General features: G+C 34.1%; 1 protein-coding gene across 7 annotated transcripts in view; it reads right to left on the bottom strand.

Annotated features, from left to right (window-relative positions):
• The window catches only part of NKAIN2 (sodium/potassium transporting ATPase interacting 2), a 998,481-nt gene that overhangs the window by 446,345 nt on the left and 527,893 nt on the right, over positions 1-24,243 (bottom strand). For 6 of the 7 annotated variants that reach the window (XR_006717547.1, XR_006717548.1, XR_006717550.1 and 3 more), the window contains exon 3: positions 11,791-11,871. The exons of the other annotated variant lie outside the window; for it this stretch is intronic. Coding sequence is in view for 3 of the 6 variants with exons in the window: in XM_045499460.1 (XP_045355416.1) it covers positions 11,791-11,871 (81 nt within the window). In the remaining 3 variants the exon portion in view is untranslated. The remainder of the gene's footprint in view (positions 1-11,790; positions 11,872-24,243) is intronic. 7 annotated transcript variants of the gene reach the window in all.

Genomic DNA, 24,243 nt, shown 5'->3' with positions numbered 1-24,243 from the left:
TTCATACCCACACGAGCATTTGGAGGGAGAATCCGCAAGCAGGAAAGACATCACATTAAGAAAGTATAAACTAAAAAAAGTATAAACTAAAGCAGTTAATATACTAGAGTCACAGAAACTGCAGATGTCATCTAGTTCTAGTGGAGAGAGAATGTTGACTCATGAAAGGAAACAGCAGAATTGTGAAATGGTTTTTCACTGTTTTAATCACAGAAGAGGGCCAAACTCTAAGTGGGAATTCTCAGATATGACTTTAGTTCTCAATCAGAGCTGCACTAGGCATACCATAGCTTCATTATTCTGGGCATAAGATTCCTCAGCTTCTGTAAATCATTTATCATAATAATAAAGAAATTATACAAATAAACTAAAATTAGAGGTATAGCTAGCCAGCTCCATCATGGAAAAGGTATGGGGAGGTTTCTGGAAAGTATTTGCCACACAGAGGAAGGCTACATATGACTTGGGTATTAAAGGTTGAACTTAACCATAAATTCTTCCCAGAGCTCTGAGTAATCTGTTTTGTTTCTTCACTTGATACCTTGGTTAGAATCACTATCAAGTACTAAATCAGGTAACCAGTTTGGATATGCACAAATATCAAGATCTACACTGGGATCCTTGCTTCAAAGGACAGACAGAAAACAGGAACTCTCCTCATGCTCTGTTTAAAAGTTCTGGATAATCTAGGGGTGCCTGAGTGGCTCAGTCAGTTAAGCATCTTGACTCTTGGTTTCAGCTCACATCATGATCTCATGGCTTCTTGGGTTTGAGTCCTGTTTTGGGCTCTGTTCTGGCAGTGAGGAACCTGCTTGGGATTCTCTCTCTCTCTCTCTCTCTCTCTCTCTCTCTCTCTCACCCTCTCTCTCTACCCCTCCCCCATTTGTGCTGTCTCTGTCTCTCTCAAAATAAATAAGTAAACTTAAAAAAAAAGTTCTGGATAATCTAAATCTTCCAAGTTAAAGTATGTTTAATGGACAAATTGAAATATCATACAGGAATTTATTAGAGATGAAATAACTCCGGGCCTCACTCCAAAGGAATCAGAATCTGTATTTTAAAAAGATCTTCAGGTGAGTCCTATGATTTTTTTATCTTGAAAAACACTGATCTTGGTGGCCAGTTGCTTGGATTACTTTCTTTGTGCTTGTTACCAGCACAGAGTGCTGGGCCAGCTCTGAGAGATGTTGATTCCATTAGCCATGCAATAGTGGAGTAGAAGGTAACACTTCCAGGAGCTTTATTTGGTCGAGTTAGAACTAGTTACTGAATTCCACACTTTTAAGACTTGATTTCATTCCAGTGAGCACTGTTCATATGTCTGCCATTTCCTTTGGCCCTGGGATGAATAAAACATGATCCCTATATTGAAGAAGGGACAGTTAAGTAAACACATACTTAGAACATGTTGATCAGAGCAACTTGTTGCATTTGTTTTATGATGTATCAGATAGGCTTATTTATAAACATCTAAAATGCTCTTGACTCTGTAATTCCTCACTGTTATGTAGTAGACATAACTACAGTGGCAGTCAATGGCAGACATTCTCCTGAATAGTGATGATGATACATGGCCTTTTGGCAATTTGAAGTTTAGTAGGAAAGATGGAAATGTAAATAAATATTATAATACTGTGTGAAAACTCACTTATAAAGTTATACAGAGACATTTAGCATTTTTTAAATTCTCATTTACCATTTTACATTTTGATTCAGTAATGTATACATCATTTGACAATCTCATTTATCTCCCATAAGCAATGCTATCTGGCCTCATAGGATAAAATAGGAGGCAAGCCCACTTTACTCTTTGAAAGAGTTTGTGTGAGATCGGTATTACAACATTCTTAAATGTCTTTAACAATTCACTAGACAAGCCATGTGGAGCTGAACTGTTTTGAGTTTTCTTTTTCCTGTCAAAATGTTTTAATTAATGACTCAATTTTTATTTATTTATTTTATTTTAGAGAGAAAAAGAGAGAGAGAGAGAGGGCAAGAAGGGGAGGAGCAGAGGGAGAGAGAGAGAGAATCTCAAACAGGCTCCATGCTCAGCATGGAGCCCCATGTGGGGCTTAATCCCATCACCCTGGGATCATGACCTGAGCTGAAATCAAGAGTCAGATGTTCAACTGATTGAGCCACCCAGGTACCCCTAATGATTCAATTTTTGTAATGTATAAGATTATTCAGGTTTTAAATTTATTCGAACTGTATCTTCCACAGAATTTGTTCATTTCACCCTGATTGTCCAATATACTGGCTTAACCTTGTTCATAATACACTCTATCTAATCTGTGGGGTCCTTTGTGATATTAGCAAAATGTGTATTTACTTATATTTTCTCCTTGATCTCTCTTGATAGGGTTTTAGACACTTTTATTAATATTTTTGAGGAAACTAATTTGGCTTTACTAATGTGGTTTTTCTGTTATCTGTACATTGAGCTCTGGTCTCTTCATTATTTCAATCCTTCTACTTTTGAGGGGTTTCAACTGTTGTTCCTTTACTAGTTTCTGGGTATAAAAGCTTAGATTATTGTTTTTTTAACATTTCTTCTCTGTTAACATCTCCATGTAAAGCCATATGTTTTACTGTAAGCATTGCTTTACCTTCATTGCCCCAGATTTTCAGCCCAAAATATTTTTTAATCTCCATCCCAACCTATTGGGTTTATAGGTTATTTAGAAGTGGACTGCTTATTTTCTAAATAGTAGCAGATTTTCTAGCTTAATTCCACATTGATCACAGACTACCTGCTGGATAATTGCAAATAATCCTATATTTTGACTTTCCTCCAAAGACAGAAAAGACTCATTTTATAATTGAATATTCTTTGTGCCTTTGAAAATAATATGTATCCTTTTACATAGGTAGGTATGTTCTACATATGTTTATTAAGTGTGTTGTGTTGCGTAGATACTCTATATACTTTTTGAATTTTGACCCGATTGATACATTCAGACAGGAGTTAAAAATCTATCACTGTGATTGAGGACATGGCTGTTTCTCCTTTTAATTCTATCCAGGTTTGCTTTAGATTTTTTGCAGCTATATTATTTTATTCAGAAATACTGAGTGCAATGTCTTCATGGGCATTGACCTTTTTATCATTATGGCATACCCTCTTTGTCTTTAGTGTTGTTTCTTGCTTTAAACATTACTTTCTCCGATATTAGAATTACATGATGTTTTGTGTATGTGTACACAGTACACATGTTCTAGTTTTCTTAATTTTAGATTTAAATACTTGTACTTAAGATGTATCTCTTATATACAGTATACACTTAAGTTTGTGTCCTTATCCAGACTGACAGTCTCAGTCTTTTAAGTGAAGTAGTTTACATCTAATGCAATTATTGATATATTTGACATTATAGCATCCATCTTGATATTTGTTTTCTTGTTCACCTTCTTCTTTTTCGTTAGTTTTTCTCATTTCTTAAATTCACTTGGGTTAATCAATTATTTCTGTTATTTGATTTTTTCATCTATAGTTGGGTTTTTGGCAGTTATGCTTCTTTTAGTCATTATACCAGAAACAATATAATTATTGAAATATTGTAATCTATTATAAATATTATCTTTACCAATTTCCTTGCTAATACTAGAGACTTAGAACACTTAAAGTTTCTACCTTTTGTGTTGTTGTGTAGCTGGATTCTTGTACAGAGAAACAGGACACCACAGCTTTTTTGTCTAGGAAGCAACTATTTGTGCGGGCATAGCCTCGGAAAGCTAAGACCCAAATAGGCTGAGTCCCGAGGACGGCAGGGTATAGCTTTCTATGCAATTTCTACTTCTTTATCTCCCATATATGGTGACACATATAGTCTGATTGGACACAGTCCAAGTTACAAATTCATGTCAAAGCTATGCATATGTGTATAGGAGTTGATTGGGCCACATTGCACATTGACTCCCTTTGTTCTGAGAAGGCCTCCACCACATTCCTTAGGGAGGGACTCTACCACAATTGTGTATGCATTTTAGTTCTATATACATTTAAATTCCAAAAGACTTTCTTATTATGATTTTGCTTTGTTTTTAACTCATGTATTTATCCTTTCTATTAACTTTCTTTCCTGAAATTCCATTTTTCTTTCTGGGTACTTTCTTTCCTTCTTCTACTTGAAGAACATCCTTTAGTATTTCTTTTTAGTTTTTTTTTTTTAAGTTTTTATTTTTAAATTCCACTTAGTTAGCATAACACATATTAATACTCATCATAAGTGTACACCTACTATTTCTTTTAGTGCATGTTTGCTGGTAATGAATTACCTTAGCACCTCCTAGCTGAAAATACTTTTCTTTTACCTTTATTGCTGAACAATATTGTTGCAGGGTATGAAATTCTAGATTCCTACTTTAAAATTTTTTTTAATATTTATTTATTTTTTGAGAGAGAGAGACAGAGAGACAGAGCACGGGGGTGGGGGGTAGGGGCACAGAATCTGAAGCAGGTTCCAGGGTCTGAGCTGTCAGCACAGAGCCCGATGTGTGGCTCAAACTCACAAACCAGGAGATCATGACCTGAGCTGAAGTCGGGCGCTTAACCAACTAAGCCACCCTAGCGCCCCGAGATTTCCACTTTTAAAGTACTTTTTGTAAAAAAAAAATATTTTTTTTTTCTGAGAGACAGAGACTGTTGTAGGAGTAGAGTGAGGGAGACACAGGATCTGAAGCAGGCTCTGCATTGACAGCAGAGAGCCTGACAGACAGCTCGAACCCAGGAACCTTGAGATCATGACCTGAGCCAAACTGGGCACTTAACCAACTGATCCACCCAGGCACTCCTAAAGTACTATAGAGGTGACATTCAATTGCCTTCTGGAGTCATTGTTTCTGCTGAAAGTTTGATTGTCAGTTATTTTGTTATTTCCTTAAAGGCAATGGCTCTTTTATCTTTGATGGCTTTTAAGATTTTCTCTTTGATTTTGATTTTCAACGGAGTTACTAGGCTATACCTGAATGTGGTTTTCTTGATATTTATTCCACTTGAGATCTGAAAATCTCTTGAATCTGTGGGTTCATGTATTTAATCACTTTTGGAAAATTCTCTGTCATTGTCCCTTCAAATATCGCTACTGTCCAACTATATCTCTTTTCTTATTCTGGAAATTCAACATTTGTATACTGAACCTGTAGCACAGCCCTATATTATTCTGACATCCTTTTCTTTTTGTGTTATATTAACTTCAGTGCTTTGGTTCAGATATTTACTATTAACCTATCCTCCAGTTTACCAATCTTGTTGTCTAATCTTTCAAATCTACTAACAAATACACCTAATGAATTCTTGCTTTTAAATATTATATTTTCAGTCCTGGAATTCCCACTTGATTCTTTATATAGATCCAGGCTCTTTGAGGGTAAATTCTTCCTCTTTAAATAGTTTATCTTCACTTTTGACCATTATTTTCCTTAACATATTGGTTTTGTTAAGTCCTTATCAGGTAATTGAAGTATTTGCATCATCTGTTGGTCTGTCTCAATTGTCTGTTTTTTTCTTCATCCTGATTAATGAGGTTTTCTCTTTTAGCATGCATAGGAATTTTTTTTTAATTTTTTTTAATGTGTATTTATTTTTGAGACCGAGAGAGACACAGCATGAGCAGGGAAGGGGCAGAGAGAGAGGGAGACACAGAATGTGAAGCAGGCTCCAGGCTCTGAGCTGTCAGCACAGAGCCCAATGCGGGGCTCGAACTCACGAAACACAAGATCATGAACAGAGCCAAAGTTGGTGCTTAACCAATGGAGCCACCCAGGCGCCCTTGCATAGGAATTTTTAATTGCCTGATATCATGTACCAAAAAAAAAAAAAAAATTGTAAAGATTAAGATAATGTTATCTTTCTCTTGAGGTGTTTCCCTTTCTCCTCAATGAGACAGATGAAGCAATGGCTGATCAGCTTATTTTATTTTAATCAAGGGCTGTGCTGTGTTGAGCCTGGATTTTAGCCCTGTTAAAGTATGTTGTACATCTCCTTTGCCCCTGGTTCACTTTAGATTTCTCAACTCTAAGTCTAGGGCATTCAATAGAGCCTTTCTCCTATCTTCCATCTCCGTTTTGTAAGACTGCCAATTTTTTTTTACTCTGCTTTTTTAGTTTTTCTATTTATATTTGTAGTCTTATAGAATTCACTGATTTCCTAACAACAACAACAACAACAACAACAACAAGCTGTCCACATGCTCAAGGCCCTTTCCCTGAAAGGCATGCTGATATTACATATCCCAGAAATAATTAACCATGGGTTCCAAGCCTGGATTCTTAGCCTCCTTACCTAATCAGAATCAGCAAATGTCCCCAACACACAGCATTTTTAAAATGTCAGCTCATCTCTGGGGGTTCTTACCTTTCCAGAGTATCATCACTTAAGATTTTTACTGTTTATGACTTGTTGGTGACTGAAGGTTACAATATACACACACAAACACTATACTTTTTTAAAAAAGTCTATTTCTTGCTTCATCTCATAGCCAATGTATAAATATTTCTGTTGACCCCCTCTGCCAAAATATTTTTTTCTGTTTTATACATTTTTCAAAGTAGAATTTGCCATTTATTTTCTTCTCTGAGTAAGATGTGAATTAAGAAAGTTGGGTTCTTCGGGGATAATGAAAAATACTCTTGGACATGTTAAATTTAAGATGACAATGAAATTGACATGATACCAACAGGAAGTTGGAGATGTGGTACTTTAACTTAGCAACAAAGTCAGGATTGAAGGTATAAATCTGGTAGATATATGTGTAAACATGATAATTTAAATTATAACAGTGGATGGCATTTTCAAGTGAAAGAAGGTAGACAGAGAAGTAAAAAGTTTCAAGGACCTTAGTCCTCACTTTAGGGGTATTAAAAACAAGTGGAAAAGTAAGCAAAGAGAACTGAAGAAGTAAGAAAATAAGCAGCTTAATTCAATACACTATTAAGGAAAAACAAGAGAAGAGAGGCAGTGACTCACCAAATTACAATAGGTTGGTTTATTTCTATTTGATGGGCAAAATTACATTATATTCAATTCTCAATAACATGTAGGACATTTTATTCTACATCCTAAAGCAAAATCTACTTGGATGGTTGGGAAGTAAACATTTTTCTAATTAGTTTAGTAATACTTAATTGAAGTTTTCTTAGACTATATACATTTTACAGTAAGAAAAGGAAAAATAAAAAAATAATGATTCAGTTTTCCTCCTTATATTTGTTAAATTTAGACTTGAATAAATTGTCAGATTGAACCAATAAATTGAACTAATTAAATTAAAAATGATTATAGCAGATTCCTTTCCATACCATCTTTTTCTGTACAAAACTGTAAAAGCAAATTTTGATGTAAGCACTGATTTCATTGAGCAGAAAGTATCCAAATATCAGAGACCTCTTTAAATGAATACATTTTTTACAGAAGAAATAAAAGTGGGATTGTTGCAATACTGCATTTTTTCCACACAATACTTACATCTGGTTTTAAGGATTTGCTTCCTATTGCCTACAGTGTGTGACAGTTTATCTTCTCCTTGTCTCTTATATTTGCAAGAGTGCAATTCTATTCTCCAAAGCTTAAATAGTCCATATGCTTACATGGCTTTTTAATATATCAAATTATTAAAATGAAAATTTATATGTAGATCTCTGAAGCAACTATCAAAATTATTAAAATATGACACCTTTCTAGAAGTTACTAATGTGTTCATTCTGAAACAGATGTATCATTAGGTATAATTAATTGCTTTAGGCTATGTTTAACTAGATAAGTTTCTGATAATATAATGAAGCCTGAGAGATATGTACCTGCATCCTGATTCTCAAAGGACAAAACACAAACAAGTTGGGTTGTGTTAAGTAAAATAAACTTATTCCTTTATGCTCTGTACATTTCTTTCTTTTTTTTTTAAATTTTTTAATGTTTTTATTTATTTTTGAGACCGAGAGAGACAGAGCATGAGCAGGGGAGGGGCAGAGAGAGAGGGAGACACAGAATCTGAAGCAGGCTCCAGGCTCTGAGCTGTGAACACAGACCCCAATGCGGGGCTCAAACTCACAGACTGTGAGATCATGACCTGAGCTGAAGTCGGACACCCAACTGACTGAGCCACCCAGGTGCCCCTGTAAACTTACTTCTAAAGACAGCTGTATCATTCCCCAATATTGCCCCATAAATTATAAAAAGTAGAAACTAAGAGCTCAATAGTCATATAAAGAAAAATGTTAGAATGTAATTTCAGCCTCAGAAATAATTTATAATTGTATCACATCCAAAACAAAAAAAAAAAAACAAAACACAGATTTTTACAGATAACCAGAAGACTACTATCTATTTTCCCTATGTATTACTATTTAAAACTTATTTCATAATGTCACCTATGTGTTTTAAGAAAACATCTATTAAAATATCAACCCAGGAAGTACCACAATGTAGGTTGCATTAGGCTATTTAGTTTTAACACTAGTGTCTAAATCATTAATGTAAATAACATGGAAATAATTATTATGCAATATACATGCTTATTTGGTGTTATGTCATGTACTATTTTACATTAATTCCCATTATTTTGTTAATTTCACAGATAAAATTTTTAAAAAGCAGTTTCTCTGCTTGATTAGTTTTATTTTCTCTAAGTCTTATAATAGTAATTAAAATATATTAATTGATAGATTAATAATAATGTTGGGTTTATGCAGAATTTTTTTAATATTTTTTTTTGAGAGACAGAGAGAGACAGCTCATGAGTGAGGGAGGAACAGAGAGAGAGGGAGACACAGAATCTGAAGCAGGCTCCAGGCTCTGAGATGTCAGCACAGAGCCTGACTCGGGGCTCAAACTCAAGAACTGTGAGATCATGACCTGTGCTGAATTTGGACGCTTAACTGACTGAGCCACCCAGGTGCCCCTACACAGAATTTTTGATGAACAAAATATTTTACCTATGCAACTATAGGTACTAGAGAAACTGAAGATCAAACAGGTCAGTCCTGTGTATCATATTATTGCAAATAAGTCATTTCTTGCTTAGTATATACACTGGGTTGGTTAATGACTCTAATCTCTGTATTGCTTATAAAGTACATGTAGTTTAGCAGAAAAGACACTGTGGGAAATGACAACACAAAATTCTAAACTCTAACAAGTAATTAAAGTTGCCTTAATATTTTACCACTTTTTTACCACTTCTTGCCAATATTTGTTCTGAAGATGTCATCTATTTACAAAATGTTTTATGGAAATTAATACACTTCTTTCACATATAAAAAGACTACAGAATTTTCTCCCTGATTCCATTTCCCATATTTCTCCCTCAGCCTCAAACAAACTGGCCCACTCATATGGCCAAACTATTTTTATTTTTATATTTTTGGTAGAGTTAGGAAAAAACAGTTTATATTTTGTAATCTAAGTATTATCAACAGTTTCAGGAGTCACATTTTTGAGTTTTCATATATCTGTACATTTTTCAATCACATTGCTTCATTCTGGCACTGTATTACTTGAAGAATGTGAGGCAGTTGCAGAAGCTAAAGAATTAAATGGTATAAACACACCTTTCTCAAATCCTTTGAGTGGGAAAGGGAGGGAAAAATCTGGTATAGATAACTATATAACTCTTTCCTTTATGGTTTTCCTTTAGATTATTTGTTAAAAGGAAATTATTAAATTTTCATGGGCTCTGCAGAGTCTTGCCTTGGTTTATAAGATGAAAAGAAAAGGAAATATTAACTACTTCATTTCCAAGGGATAGACACTACCTGACCGTATGCATTAGAAGAATTCTTAGTCTTGAGTTGCAATGTTTTAGGATGTGCCCTTGCTGTGGTTTCAATGCCCATGTCCAAGGTCAGGAGATCACAAGCTTTATTCTGTGCCTGCAGTTACCATGTGGAGCAGTGAGCAAAATTACAGAACATTTGTACAGCCAGCTTGGCTCAAATATATATATATGAACTCTGATCTGCCAGATCATTTTACTCAGCTAATATACCTAAATACCTGCCTACCAGTTTATTTTTAGGGTGATTATTCAAAATTAAATTATTATTGAGAAGTCATTCTAGTATGGAATTTCTTTAAACAAAGTGCATTATACAGCAGTGGGGATATATAAATTGGATAAGTGATTCAGGTCTTAGGAAGCAGGTGTGGTTCTCTGGTACAGAGGAAATGTGAGTTTTAAGCAGCTATCTTGTCTGTGTCCTTCCTACAGTCACCTGAACAATTTCTTTTCATTGGTCACAGTAGATTTCTGGGAAGGACCAGCTGCTGCCAAGAGTATGGAGGACAATGCCTGGCAAGAGTCACAGAAATGCCATCTACCAGTGCAGATTTCGCAGACCTCAGTGAGGACTTGTCCAAAATCTGATCATAAAACCACAGGTTCCAGAAGCCTTGGTTCTATCTCATGCCATAATGTCACCCTCTTATTTTATCCTTCATCATTTGCCATTCAACAAAATAAGCAAGATTATTTATACTTGATATAAAGCCATATCACAGGCAAATAACAAACATCCTTGAAAATGCTCAGAGTGCTTTGTGAAGTGTCTGTAAGCTAGATTATAAATGTGTACTATCACTATCCCATCCCCTACCCTCCAAGATATAAAAGCCCCGCAAGGGTGTTTCCTGGCCACTTTTTAGCTCTTTAACCTTTTAAAGCAGGTCATCATCTCTGGCTTTAAAATGTCAACATCTTTTCAGGGTTTTTATGCTCTAATAAGGAAAGGCTATAGAACAGTCTGTCTTTAAAAGTTAATATGACGGGGCGCCTGGGTGGCGCAGTCTGTTAGGCGTCCGACTTCAGCCAGGTCACGATCTCGCGGTCCGTGAGTTCGAGCCCCGCGTCAGGCTCTGGGCTGATGGCTCAGAGCCTGGAGCCTGTTTCCGATTCTGTGTCTCCCTCTCTCTCTGCCCCTCCCCCGTTCATGCTCTGTCTCTCTCTGTCCCAAAAATAAATAAACGTTGAAAAAAAAATTAAAAAAAAAAAAAGTTAATATGAAGAAGGACAAGTTTGCAACTCTGTCAAGTGTCTACGCAAGATTTACTACTACTTGAATGAATTTACTATGACTTTGAATGAATCATCTCATTTTCCTTATTTGCTAGTAATTGCATTCCAATAGAAGAAAGATGCTGGTTTTAGAGATCTAAAAACTACAGTATTTCAATAGTAAAAGCATTCATGTTAGAAATATGATGGTAATTCGCATATACAAGCAAACATAAACACACTCACATGAGGACAGCATTAAAAAAAAAAAAAACCTAAGTGGAAAAGCAAGTATTTTAAGGCTCTCCTATATTATTTTGGAACATTTTATTCATTTATATAATTTATTAAATCTCTTTGGTAACAATTTTATTAAAGTATAGTCCATTAATCCATTAATTATTTGAATTATTGCATTGCTATTTGGGTCCAAGCAAGAAAACTTTTAGGAAAGTAATAAGCAATGAGGTGATTCCAAAAATCTTTAGGATTTTATCTCTGAAAAAATTCCTATTCTGCTTCAGAAATTTCTCCTAAGTCAATGTTTTAAAAGACACAGTATGGCCACCGTAATAATCATTATTTCACACTGGTTTTGCTTAAAATAATAAAAGCACACTTTGTGACAAGCTGAAACATATCTTTCATGGTAGAAAAGCAGAGATATAGATGAGGACATCTTTCAATTTACCTTCATTCGAGGTGCATCTAAGCAACAAGAGCAGGGGGAGACTCTGACTTACTTAGGAAGAGGCTTGTTAACACACTACTGATGACTCAGGCAAATCAGATTGCAAATTACCTTTGAGAGGTCCCCAGCCTCCAAATAGAAGCAGATAACAAACACATTCCAGGTAACCCAGAGGACTAGCCAGACAGCATACTGCAGAAAAGCAAGAGAGAAATAACATATAATTAATATTGAATCAGTTGAGTAAGATTCAAATAGAACTTAAACTTTTGAACACCCAAATCTTAAGATTAGGGGAAAATGTTAGATAATGTTTCTAAAGAACAGGATGAGATGTACATTTATCTCTCTGTTGATTTTTGCTTTTTTTCTCACTGTTATGGCTCCATATTAGCCCAAACTTGCTTAGGGATAACTTTTAGGCTTTTACACAAAAGATAGAGTAGCCCATATTTATGTTTTGAGGTGGGATTATTATGTTTTCCAGACATCCCCCCCCCAAAAAAAAACTGGATGCTCCAATAGATATATCAAATAAAAACCATCAAAAAGAAGCTCCTGGGTGGCTCAGTTGGTTAAGCCCCTGACTCTTGGTTTGGCTCAGGTCATGATCTCGCTGTTCATGGGTTCAAGCCCCACATCGGGTTCTGCACTGACAGTGTGGAGCCTGCTTGAGATTCTCTCTCTCCTTCTCTCTGCCCCTCTCCTGCTTGTACTCTCTCTCTCTCTCTCTCTCAAAATAAATGAATAAACTTAAATTAAAAAAAAAGAAATTCCTATCTTCCTTTAGCAAAATCAACCCCATGCATGATAATGTACAAGCTTTCTCCAAGTTATTTGGTGTCGTTTTCAACTCAGTCCCATGCCTCTGTCCCATCTAAACAGCTGTATTTTGTTTGTTTGTTTGTTTCCTCCTTTCCTTTCTCTCTTCACTTTCTTCTTTTATTTTCTTATAATCTCCCAAAATACAGTGACCATTGAGTTATTATCTCTTATTTTACTCTGTTGGCTATTCAGTGTGCTTTCCTCACTGATGTCAATTTTTTCTTACCAAGATATATTTTTGAGCATTCATTCAACTGAAATGTATTAACCACCTAGAGGGCAACATGCTAAAAGGGCACTGAGGATACAAAGACCAATGATAAATTCTCCCTGAATTCAAGTCAAGTGATGGAGAAAGAGAAGAAAAGAGAAATTATAAGGATCATAAAAAGATGTATAGTTTGAGCACAAGGAAGGAAAATGGGGGAAGTATATAAAGTATCCCAAGAAAAGTAGTTTCACAAAGCTTAACAGAAGGGGTGAAACAAGCTAATTTGTGGACTTTGCCAAATAAAAGTATGGAGGTTATAAGTGCTCTGAAGAAAAGTGCTATAAACAAAGAAAACAACAGGTGTGAACTATACAGAATAAGAGAAGAGGGTATCATGCCATTTCTCTACTAAATAAATACAAATGGCCCCCATTCTTTAAATGGTGCATTCCAAAATTTTTATTTCACAGTTCAAGAAACTCTATGATTTTGTACCATTTTATTTTTTGAGACACATGTCTCGGTTCATCGCTTAAATCGTTATGGATTACAGACACATGAGATTACTTGCTGTTCAATATACACAGAAAGATATTTTTCACCTCTGTGCCATTTTGTGTATTATCCACCTACCCTTTAATAATTTTTCTCTTCCCTAGGTATTCTTTTTACCACCTATCACTACTTTGTTTTTCACCGAAGGACAATTTAAATATCACTTCCTGAGTGATAACCAATCAGAATTGACTTACTCTTGCTTAGTGCTCCAATGGGATCTTGCATGCCTTAATTTCATTCCGAATGTCTTCTAATTATGTGTATATTTTCCTCCAGTGCCCAATAAGCTCCTTGAGAAAGGGGGTTTTTTGAAATGTATGTTTATACCCCTAAGTTGTTAACTTTGTACTTTGCACAAAATAGGCATTCAGAAAGTATTTTGCAAATCAATGGAAGAATGAGAAAATTTTACTTGTTTCAGATGGAGAAACCATTCTCCCCTCCCAGACCTGATTTTTATGAGAATACTATGATCATATATGTAGTGTGAGGAATAAGAACCCTGCATTGTGAGTTTATGTAATAATAAATAGTGACTCAGATGTTTTCCCAGTGATGGATTTACCTAACTGCTAACTATGTACATTGTTCAGTGAGAATAAAGTAACAGCAGTCAACTAAATGGTTCAAGACAAAAGAAGCAGTTTAAGAGTCTGTATGAGGTGAGGACTGGGGACTAGAAGTAGGGTTGGAAAGCTAAACAGGCTGTGGCAAGAAATGTTAATTCTAAAACAAAGATCTAATTAATATCTAAGTTTTCAGCATTGCAAAGGGTAAATTCATCTCACAATTAAAAATAAAAACTACAAACCTAGATTTATTTGACTCTGACAGATTTGGATCTAAGTTTTAGATATACAATCAAGTGTTGGGTCATACTTTTAAGGTAACAAGGTAAGAAAAAAAATTAAAAGTGTCTATAGTTTCCAGTGACTTGATTTAAGTAACTATAAAAAGAATAAAAGAATGACTCATTAAAGTGTTTTATCCTCCTTTGTTCATGCCGATACACTTCCCCCACCTTATCTAGAATGGGAAGCTAAATAAGCACTATTTTCTAAAAGCCAAAGTAGCAGAATAAGTGAACTATTTGGTAAGAATTTATGAAACATACTGTATTACATATATTAAATATTTCTGAAAAACTTTGTCATTGGTAGGCATACATTCTGACGGGGCATTAAATAATGTCAATTCTGTAGGTTTCCAATTGAAATTATATTGTAAGGTCTTTAAATACTGTAAATGTTATGCACATCCATGAGGTATACATGTCATAGTCACTACTTCAATATTATATTTTGAATATATAATAAGAATTTGGATTTTTCATCCAGATTAATTTAGGCATCATTTATACTTACTTACCTTACCTAAGCCTGGTTTAAAAAATCAAGCTGGAATTTTATGTTTTAGTCACCAAAATTAATAATTTTATGAAGGATAGTTAAGATAATGAGTCACAAGCAAACGAAGAGCACAGAGAGGTTAAGAACTTGGGACCCAAAGTCAAGCTCTGTCACTTGGGACCCCTGTGGCTATTTTCAAGTCTTATGGTCTCACTATACTTTAGATTACTCAAATGTAAAATAGCCTGAGTATTAGTAGCAAACACACATGGTTTATAAAAAGATGGAATGACAGGGTGTTTGAAAATAGTCAGTATTTGAGTTCTTGCTACATGTTGCAATTTTATTATTATATTGCTACTTCTTTTTAATGTATTTTTATATTAGTTGTATTTATTTTTACTTATTTTTATATTAGTTTTATTTATTTATTTATTATTTATTATTTATTTTTATTTATTTAGAGAAAGAGAGAGAGAGCAGGCATGCTGGAGAGAAGCAGAGAGTGGGAGAGAGAATCCCAAGCATGTTCTACGATGTCAGCACAGAGCCCGATGCAGAGCTCAATCTCATGAACCATCAGAGCATGGCCAGATCCTAAATGAAGAGTTGGATATTTAACTGACTGAGTTACCCAGGCTTCGCAACCACTTCTTTACATAAAAGAGCAGAAATCCTCAATTTTTTAAATCTCCTTAGGATATTAAAAATATACTTTCCTCATTAATGTAAAACATCCTTCTATCTGATTGAACTTGCAGTCTAGAACCTGTTTTCTTTGAATATTCTTTTCTAGAATGTTCTTTTTTGATACAATAATGCCAATATCGATATATCAATGGCACTTTATGAAACAAATCTTTCTCCATTTAATTTCACTAAAACTATAATTTATTATTTATGACTTAGCACCCTACATAATTATAAAGCATTCTATATCTTGTTTATGAGCTGTTTTTATAGTATTTGTTAGTAATAACTTTTCAATCAGAATAATTTAGAAGGATATGTCTAGATGGAACATCACAAATACTTTTTTCCATATCTTTGCACTTACTGGTATCATTTTCATTTCATCATATACTTTATTACAAACCAGTTAGTCTCACAGTGGACTCTACATCATTAAAGATTTATAGAAGACAATTATCACCTTTAGTGGTGCAGCCCCTTTAATAAATATAGAAACTCACACTACGCTATAGGGAGTAATTCCTGTATTATTCCAAAGGCAAGGCTTTATCACATTTAACTTTATTCATTAACTTTCTCTCATTTAACTTCTACCCCCTTTTCTTCATTCTCCTCTTTTTACTTATTTTCTATACTTGCTTTTCTCATTTTAGTAGCTGGCGTTTGCCTAAATCAAAGCTTCTCCAATTGAATTTTGTCTTATTTCTTAAATGTAGATTTTGCATCCCCTTGTAATTTGGCCTATGAATGACTCTTATCAATTAAACCCTATTTTTCACACTGTTCTTAAAATTACTCGTCATAATTATTTAAGAGTATGAATATCTGTACTTTTTCCTAGTTGCTACAGCTACAGTTGATGTGATATAATTGACCATTGCTCAGTTTAAATATAATTGAAAATAATATCCTGCCTAGGAGAGATAACCTAACAGGATAACAAAGTATCACACTTGCCAGATGTCACCTTCCTTGTAGTTTTCTGCTATAAAACTAATTTTTCTTTAGCCTCATCTTTTCTTGTGAAAAAAAAAAATCTGGTATTTTATGTTTCAGGTAAAAAAAAAAAAGGAACAACTCTGAGATATCTGCGGTAATAGAAAAATTCCATTGTATGATGAAAATCATTCTTTAAGGGCTGATTTCTGTAGCACTAAGTGGACCATTTGAGAGGCTGATTTAACTTGAATCTCCAGCTAAATGGTAAAAATCATCAGCTGAAAAGTAATTGAATCATCATGGTTTCCCTGTTGTATTTGTGACTCTAATGATGAAATCACATTAGCTGTGTAAGATAAAAATTAGTTAAGGCTGTCAATCATGACAGGCCAAAATACTGGCCAGATCCACAGACATGGTGCTATTACATGCCATGGTTACATAATAATTAGGAAGGTAGAGCTTCAGACTAAAAGGCTCATAAACATTTTATTGGAAAATAATGAGTCACACCTAATGACACTGACAGTGCTTTTCTACCTCTATCTCTTGCATTGAAGCTTTCTAAATTAAAGTCTGCATTTTGTTTGAATTATAAAGTATATTTAACATACACAAAGCATATGGATTTTAGCATTAGTTTTTCACGTTTCCCTGTACACACATACACAGATACAACTTTTTCATAGATAAATTATTTTGAGGAAAACTGGAATCTTTATGGCATTGTATTTGCAAAATAATTTCTTCCACAAAAATTCTGGGAAAAGGAGGCATTTATTTAAGACAAAAGGCTTTCTTATCTTTCTCACTAATTCACAATGATTCTAAAATCAATCTCAGGAAAAAAAGAGGTGCCAATTAACGTTCAGAAGGAAGCATTCCTTGAAATGGAGATTTAAATTTGTGATTTATCTGGCTTTTTTTTTCTTGTATGTCTAGACAGAGTAAAACATATTGGAATATTATATTAGTAAAGAATATTGCAATTTTTCAAAGGAAATATTTTTGTGTTTGTTTAGGCATCTCTCTGATACTAGAAGATTTTTCATGCAAAATGTTACTGGGCAAAACATTGAGTAATAACTACATTCTAATTATGTAATACATTATAATAGATTTCTAATTATGTTTCACCATAATTTACACTTTTGAAAATTTTATATATGAAAATAATTTTGCTTGGACCCTTGAAGAGCATCTTTCCTGCAAACTATTTCATTGTTTCCTTTCTTTCCCCTCCCTTCCTCTCTTCCTTCAATATATTTAGGTTACAGATGAATTGTGAACTCCATGAGGGCAGAGACTCTTGTGTATACCACAAATATAGCTGGTATGGTGTGTACATATAGAGAGGAGAGGGAGGGAGGGAGAGAAGGAAAGAATGTATGTGCAAACATATATAAATGGATTAAATTGTATTAGTGACTTTCTCTTAAAAATTACAATTTAGAAAACCATTATTCAGTAATATTACCTTAATGATTAGAAGATGAAGAAAGACAGTAGTGCAATTCAATCAGTGGGCACATGATGCCCTAAGTGCTTAATTAGAAAAGGAGTTGAGTCAGTGTATCAGTTCACGTTTATTAAGCACCATCTGGATGCAAGGGACTATAATAGATGCTGCAGAGAAACATTACAAGGATATAACTAAGTCGATCCTCTAAAATGATTTTTATTTATCACTGATACGCAATTGATGTGATCTATAGGAATGTTTTCAGGAATGATTACTTTTAGTAGGAAGCAAAACTCCTATCAGCTCACCAACATTACTGATATGATGCTGCTAATATGAAAGGAATAATGTAATCCATGCTGATAAACTGTGTTAGAAGTATTCCTAAGAAGCATTATATAGTAGATCATATCCTAAAAACAACTCCTTTAAGCAAGGGTTTAGAATTATTAACAACCAGATGTTTTAATAAATATAAATGTATAATCATAAAACAAATATCCTTTGTCAACATGATTAGATTATATTCATTTTTTGTTCAAAGTTAATTACGTTTTAGCTTAATTTTATCATCTTCAACACAGGTATCATTTAATCTGCTTAGGTATACTCATCAATTCCTCGTTCATTGTTATGATAAAAAAAAGCAAAAGTGGCTCACAGAAAGGAGCTTATTTCCTAATTCTCGATCATTTTATGACCAGGGATGGGCTGCTTTATGATTTAAATTCTGTCTTCTAATTAAAAAATCCTGTTATATCTATGCTATGCTATAAAAACTTGTCCCTTAAGAGAAATACCTACATAAAAATACACTGTTATTACGATTTCTAGTTTGACCAGGAATGAAGGCTCTGATCAGTTAATTAGCCAGAACTGGATAGAAATCCAACTCTAATCATACATCATGCTGCTGATCATAGAGGAAGGCAGATTTCCACCTTCTCACTTTTTACCAATGCTAGTATCATATGATTAAACTTCCATGTGATTTTATATTTACTTAGATATTTTAAAGATTTTTAGTTCATTCTAACATATGATTTACTATGCTTTCCTTCCAATTACAGAAATTTCTTATTGTAAAAAATATTTAATACTGTGAACAGAAAAGATAAATTTGGAAAATACCATACTTAGATATAATCACTGGTATCATATGTGTTTAAATTAAATAGGGATCTTGCTTTATATCGTTACCTCATTTTTTCTACTTAATTAAAAAGTCACCTTGAATATTCCACAACATAGATGCCAATTCAATGATAAACTATGATTTAACTAATTCTGTATTAATTAACATTTTTGCTCTTCTCTTATTCTATTTTGATCGGTTCCTATAAATTTGGCACCATTTCCTTAAAATATTTAGTTTAGTTTGACATATTAAATCATACCTGAAAATACGTCGGTTACACAGACTATTTCTAAGACAGACTATAAATGTTAGAACATCCAATGGCCATTATTTTAATGAACATATAAACATGGCTATTAAATTTTATGCACCTCCAAATAAAATAGTATCCCCAAAGGTATTCTATTCTTCTTGAAGCAAAAAGTAGAAAATAATTCCTTTGATTAAAAAAACAATAATACTCACTTAGCACAAAGACATCTATATGTGATGAATTTTAACTCATTGAAAATATTTCATACAGATATATGCAGCCATGAAACTAGGAGAATTCCTATAAAAGGCCTTTTGATCCTGAACAAAAATCAATCAAGCTATATAGGAACACTCTAATTGATGTATGCAAATAAGAGATTTGCAAGGCTAATATAACTTTAAAAATCCCAATCTATAGTTTTACAATCTGAAATTTGTACAGTTTAAGAATCAAATAATGATTTTATTTGATGATATTTGTTTATATTTTGGGTTTGAAGATGTTGATGTGTAATGCATAGATTATAAAGTAATAATGATGAGAAAAAACTCTTTACTCAAGCTATTAAAAAGGCAACTTCTGTTTCACTGTCACGTAATCATCACTACTTGTGCTTAAAAGTGACATCAAAATCAGTATTTTTCTAGCCAGAAAATAATTTAAAAGTCAAATAATTTAAAAGTCAACCTCATTGGTTTTAGAAATCATAAAGAACTCTAATACGAGTGTTTTGCCCTGTGTTGAAGTTTCTTGGAATAGCCCAATAATGCTTAAAGTAAATGAAATTGCCTCTAGTTGTGGTGTTTTGGTATTTGAAGATCCAGTCAAGATGGTATTATAATGCAATTAAAAAAACTAGTATCATGTGAATTTGAAAACTTTAGATCATATATGTAATATGTCTTTATTTCATTACTTTGCTGTTCCCCTGCTCCCCACACATAAGATGGTAGACGGAGAAACTGACCTCGCAAAGTTATTAACATCCCAATCTCTGGCACCCATTAATATCACTTTATATATCCAAGAAGGAAGGGAGGAAAGGAGGGAGGGAGGGAGGGAGGGAGGGAGGGAGGAAGGAAGGAAGGAAGGAAGGAAGGAAGGAAGGAAGGAAGGAAGGAAGGAAAACAGGAAGGAAGGAAAAAGTTTTGCAGATGTTATTAAATTAAAAATTTTTTAAAGGGGATTATCTTGGATAATCTTGGATTATCTAGGTGGGACCAATGTAATCACATATATCCTTATTGGAGGCAGATGAATATTTTATACACACACAAATAACTAAACAATGTGAATAGAACAGAGTAAGATTTGAAGGTGCCGGGCTTGAAGATTGTTGTGATGTGTCCACAAGCCAAGGAATCTTAGCAGCGACCAGAATCTGAAAGAAGCAAGGATGGGATTTTCCCCTAGAGCCTCTAGAGATAATGTGAACCCTGATTTCAGTTCAGTGATACTGATTTCAGACTTCTGGACTCCAGAACTAAAAGAAAATAAATTCCTGCTGTTTTAAATCACCAAGTCTGTGGTAATTTGTTACAGAAGCCACAGAAAACTAATATAGCCAACCAACTCTTCTCTCCTCCAAAATCTCCCTGTCAATGAAATGTAATCCTGGAAAGTATAATGCCTAATATTTGTTAAGATGTGCAATTACCTTCAAAATTGAGATCCACTCCCTTTGGGCAATTATAACTGTCCACTGCTATCATTTGAATACCATGCAAACAGAAATACCTTTTTTCAAAAAAAATGTTTTGCCTTATGTAATTGCTGTGAAAGTCTATGATAGAAAGTGAGGTATTCTTGTTTTATGAGTCTCAAGCAGTTCTTAGTGTATTTCCAATATCCTAACAATATAAGGCTACTTTATTGTTTTCAAAACTTATTTCATAAAGTTCTAGGATGCAGAAATCAATAAATTTAGAGTCCTGAATATTGCCAGACTTGTAAAAAATGTCAAAATGAGTTAAGTACCTGGAAAAATATATAATTTCAAGTAGCTTTTTACTGCAAGTAACCTTGAAGGCAAAGAAAGAGAAAAAACAAGGAATAATCAGTATTAATATGGTGGGCTGATAATTTTTAGTTGGGAAAATGGATAAAATGATACTAAAAATATTTAAAATTCTTATAAACAAACAAGCAGTTCTAAATTTATCAGCCATCATAGTTGCCTTGAAAATGTGGAGAGGTGTTAAATTGTTGGTTACTTAATATCTTTCAACCCAGTAATTATACCAAATATTCCTTTGTATCACTTTTTTAGCAAACATTTTAACACTCAGTAAATACTGAGACATCTGAGTGACCGAGTGGATAAACTGGAAAGCACTATTTTAGCAATATGCATACGTTCTTATGACCATTTTGACCACTTTGAATGCATCTATGACTTTAATTCACTAAAATATCCTACAAAGCCTAAGAATGTTGAATCCTCTTTTCTTATCACACATAATTAATTTAAAGAAGATGTATTCTTACCCATATATTGAATTATATAGCCCTCCAACTGTGCTTCATGAGAGAATTCATGGCACACATTGACAATGATGCTATTTATAAGGCATACTAATGTAAATAAAGGACAGAGTTTGCTGTTGAAGTGATTCATTCAGGGACTCTGGCCACCCCAGGGTCCTGAAGAACTCAATATGCCAACACATTTGCAATCTATTAGCTGTGACATCCCTGGGAAGTTCTGCTCAGAAAAACATATATGGGGGCATCTGGGTGGCTCAGTCTGTTAAGCATCCAACTTCAGCTGAGGTCATGAACTCACAGTTCGTGCTGTCAGCACAGAGCCTTGAGCCTGCTTCAGATTGTGTTTCCCTCTCTCTCTGCCCATTCCCCAATCACAATCTGTCTCTGTCTCTCAAAAATGAATAAATGTTAACATTTTTTTAATTAAAAAAAAGAAAAACATATATAATGCACAATTTCTTTTTAAAAAGATATGCTTGCTTATGTATAAAAAATAAAGTCTGCCTGTTCAACCTGATCAACAGTATAGCTAGTTCTGCACATGTCTATATTCTATATAGCCACCTCGGGGATATTTTGAAGTATCACATAGCTGAATCAATTGTGTAACAACTGTAGCTAACATCGACAAATCAAAGAGGCAATGCTCAACTAAGTGGCCACATATAAACATAAATATATATTTCTCCTACAGCATTCTAAATTAGGTGCTTGGTAGTTTTTATACTGTAAATACTGGTTTGAAGAGTGAAGTTCCAAGTTTACATAAGTTAATATATCCATAAATAGTAATGAATTAAAACTATAGAGTTTTTTTTTTCCAACTTAGAAGTACTTTTCCTTTTCTTTAATTTGGTAAGCAACTTTTCACTTACTACCTCAAAAGCAGGGCTCAAATCCATTACCTAGAGAATTATGCTGGTAAGATGAACAAAAATGAAAGCAAAATGAAAAACAACTATTTCAATCAGGAATGCTTTTGGCTGCAAGGAACATAGTGAACTGTAAAGTATTTTCATATATATGAAGTCTGGAAGTGGGCTGCTGTTGGCTCAGTGGCTGAAAGTTGCTTTGGCTCTAGATCTATATTATTGGAATTTCTTTCAAATCCTCAGAGAGTAATACACCCTGCAGGCAGAAAGGTGCTGGGCAGAATAAATCCCTTCCTTCTTCAACACTTCAGTCTTTCAGGAAAGGAAAGTTTTCCCAGAGGCACTCAGCAGACTTCCTCATATCATTAGCTAGAACTGTGTCATATGCCTATTCTGAATATAATCACTGGTGCAGAAGATTGAAATATCATGTTTGTAACCAACTGTAATTCATTTCCCAGACCTGTGAGAAGATTAGACCTCCCTGAGAGCTTTGTTGACCATTTAAATATCTGAACAAAACTGGGATACTGTTAGCAGAGAATTACAGGACAGAATTGTCTGCCACTGAAACTTAAGCACATACTAATTTTCTATATGCAAATGTAAATCATTGCTATTTTATATTTCTCATGAATCTCTTGTTTTCTAGAGAAATATCCAATCCTTTGTTTCAATAGGACTATATATATTCAACTAAATAGAAGTGTAGTTTAGTATTGCAAGCAAAGTAAGTAAAACATTTCAGACCACCCATAGAGGAAGAGCATGGATTATGTGAAGTATCTTGCAAACCATCTACAAGACGAAGAACATACAAAGAAGAAAAATGTCATACCTAGTGTTAGATTTCTCACTGGAAAATGTAAAAGATCTGTGACTTGAGAAAGAAGAAAAAAACATTATGGAGAATATTAAAATAAAGAAAATGCAAACTTTTAAAGAGTCATAAGGAAAAAGTTAATGACATGTTCAAAATTTATATAAATATGCTTCACAAAGATGTGGTAGATGTGTGGTGGTTGACAATGTTGATTGAATAAACACAGTCTATTTCTTTTTCCCCTTTGGACTTGGACACATGGTCTCTTTCAACCAGAAGGGTTTTAATCTCTTAGCTTTTCTGTCCCCCTAGCATTCATCTCAAATTCAAAGCAATTCGAATAGTAAGGTAAACAGCCTTCTAAAATATGTAAATTTTCCCAATTAGAGAATATGGTAAATCTATCAAATAGCCTTTAAAAACGGTTACTTTCTGTGTTTTTTTTAAAGCTTATTTTGGAGAGAGAGAGAGAGTGGGGAGGGGGAAGAGAGAGACTGGGGCACAAAGGATTCAAAGCCAGCTGACAGCAGAGAGCCCAATGTAGGGCTCCAACTCACAAATCATGAGGTCATGACATGAGTCGAAGGCAGATACTTAACTGACTGAGCCATGTAGGTGCTCTGAGCTGTGTTTGTTTTAGAAACGTCCAGACTAGGGGTGCCTAGGTGGCTTAGTCCATTAAGCATCAGACTCTCATGATCTCATGTTTTGTGAGTTCAAGCCCTACATCAGGTTCTGTACTTACAGTACAGGAGCCTGCTTGGGATTCTCTGACACTCTCTCTCTCTCTCTCTCTCTCTCAAAATGAAAAAAAACATTAACAAAATCCAAACCAGACATGTGTGTGTGTGTGTGTGTGTATGTGTGTATGATATATATATATATATATATATATATATATATATATATATATATATATATATATACCTTTAAGCTGACACATTAAGGAAG

This window comes from Leopardus geoffroyi, chromosome B2 (assembly GCF_018350155.1).
Source record: "Leopardus geoffroyi isolate Oge1 chromosome B2, O.geoffroyi_Oge1_pat1.0, whole genome shotgun sequence".
Lineage (NCBI taxonomy): Eukaryota > Metazoa > Chordata > Mammalia > Carnivora > Felidae > Leopardus > Leopardus geoffroyi.
This window is presented reverse-complemented; position numbering and strand designations above follow the sequence as displayed.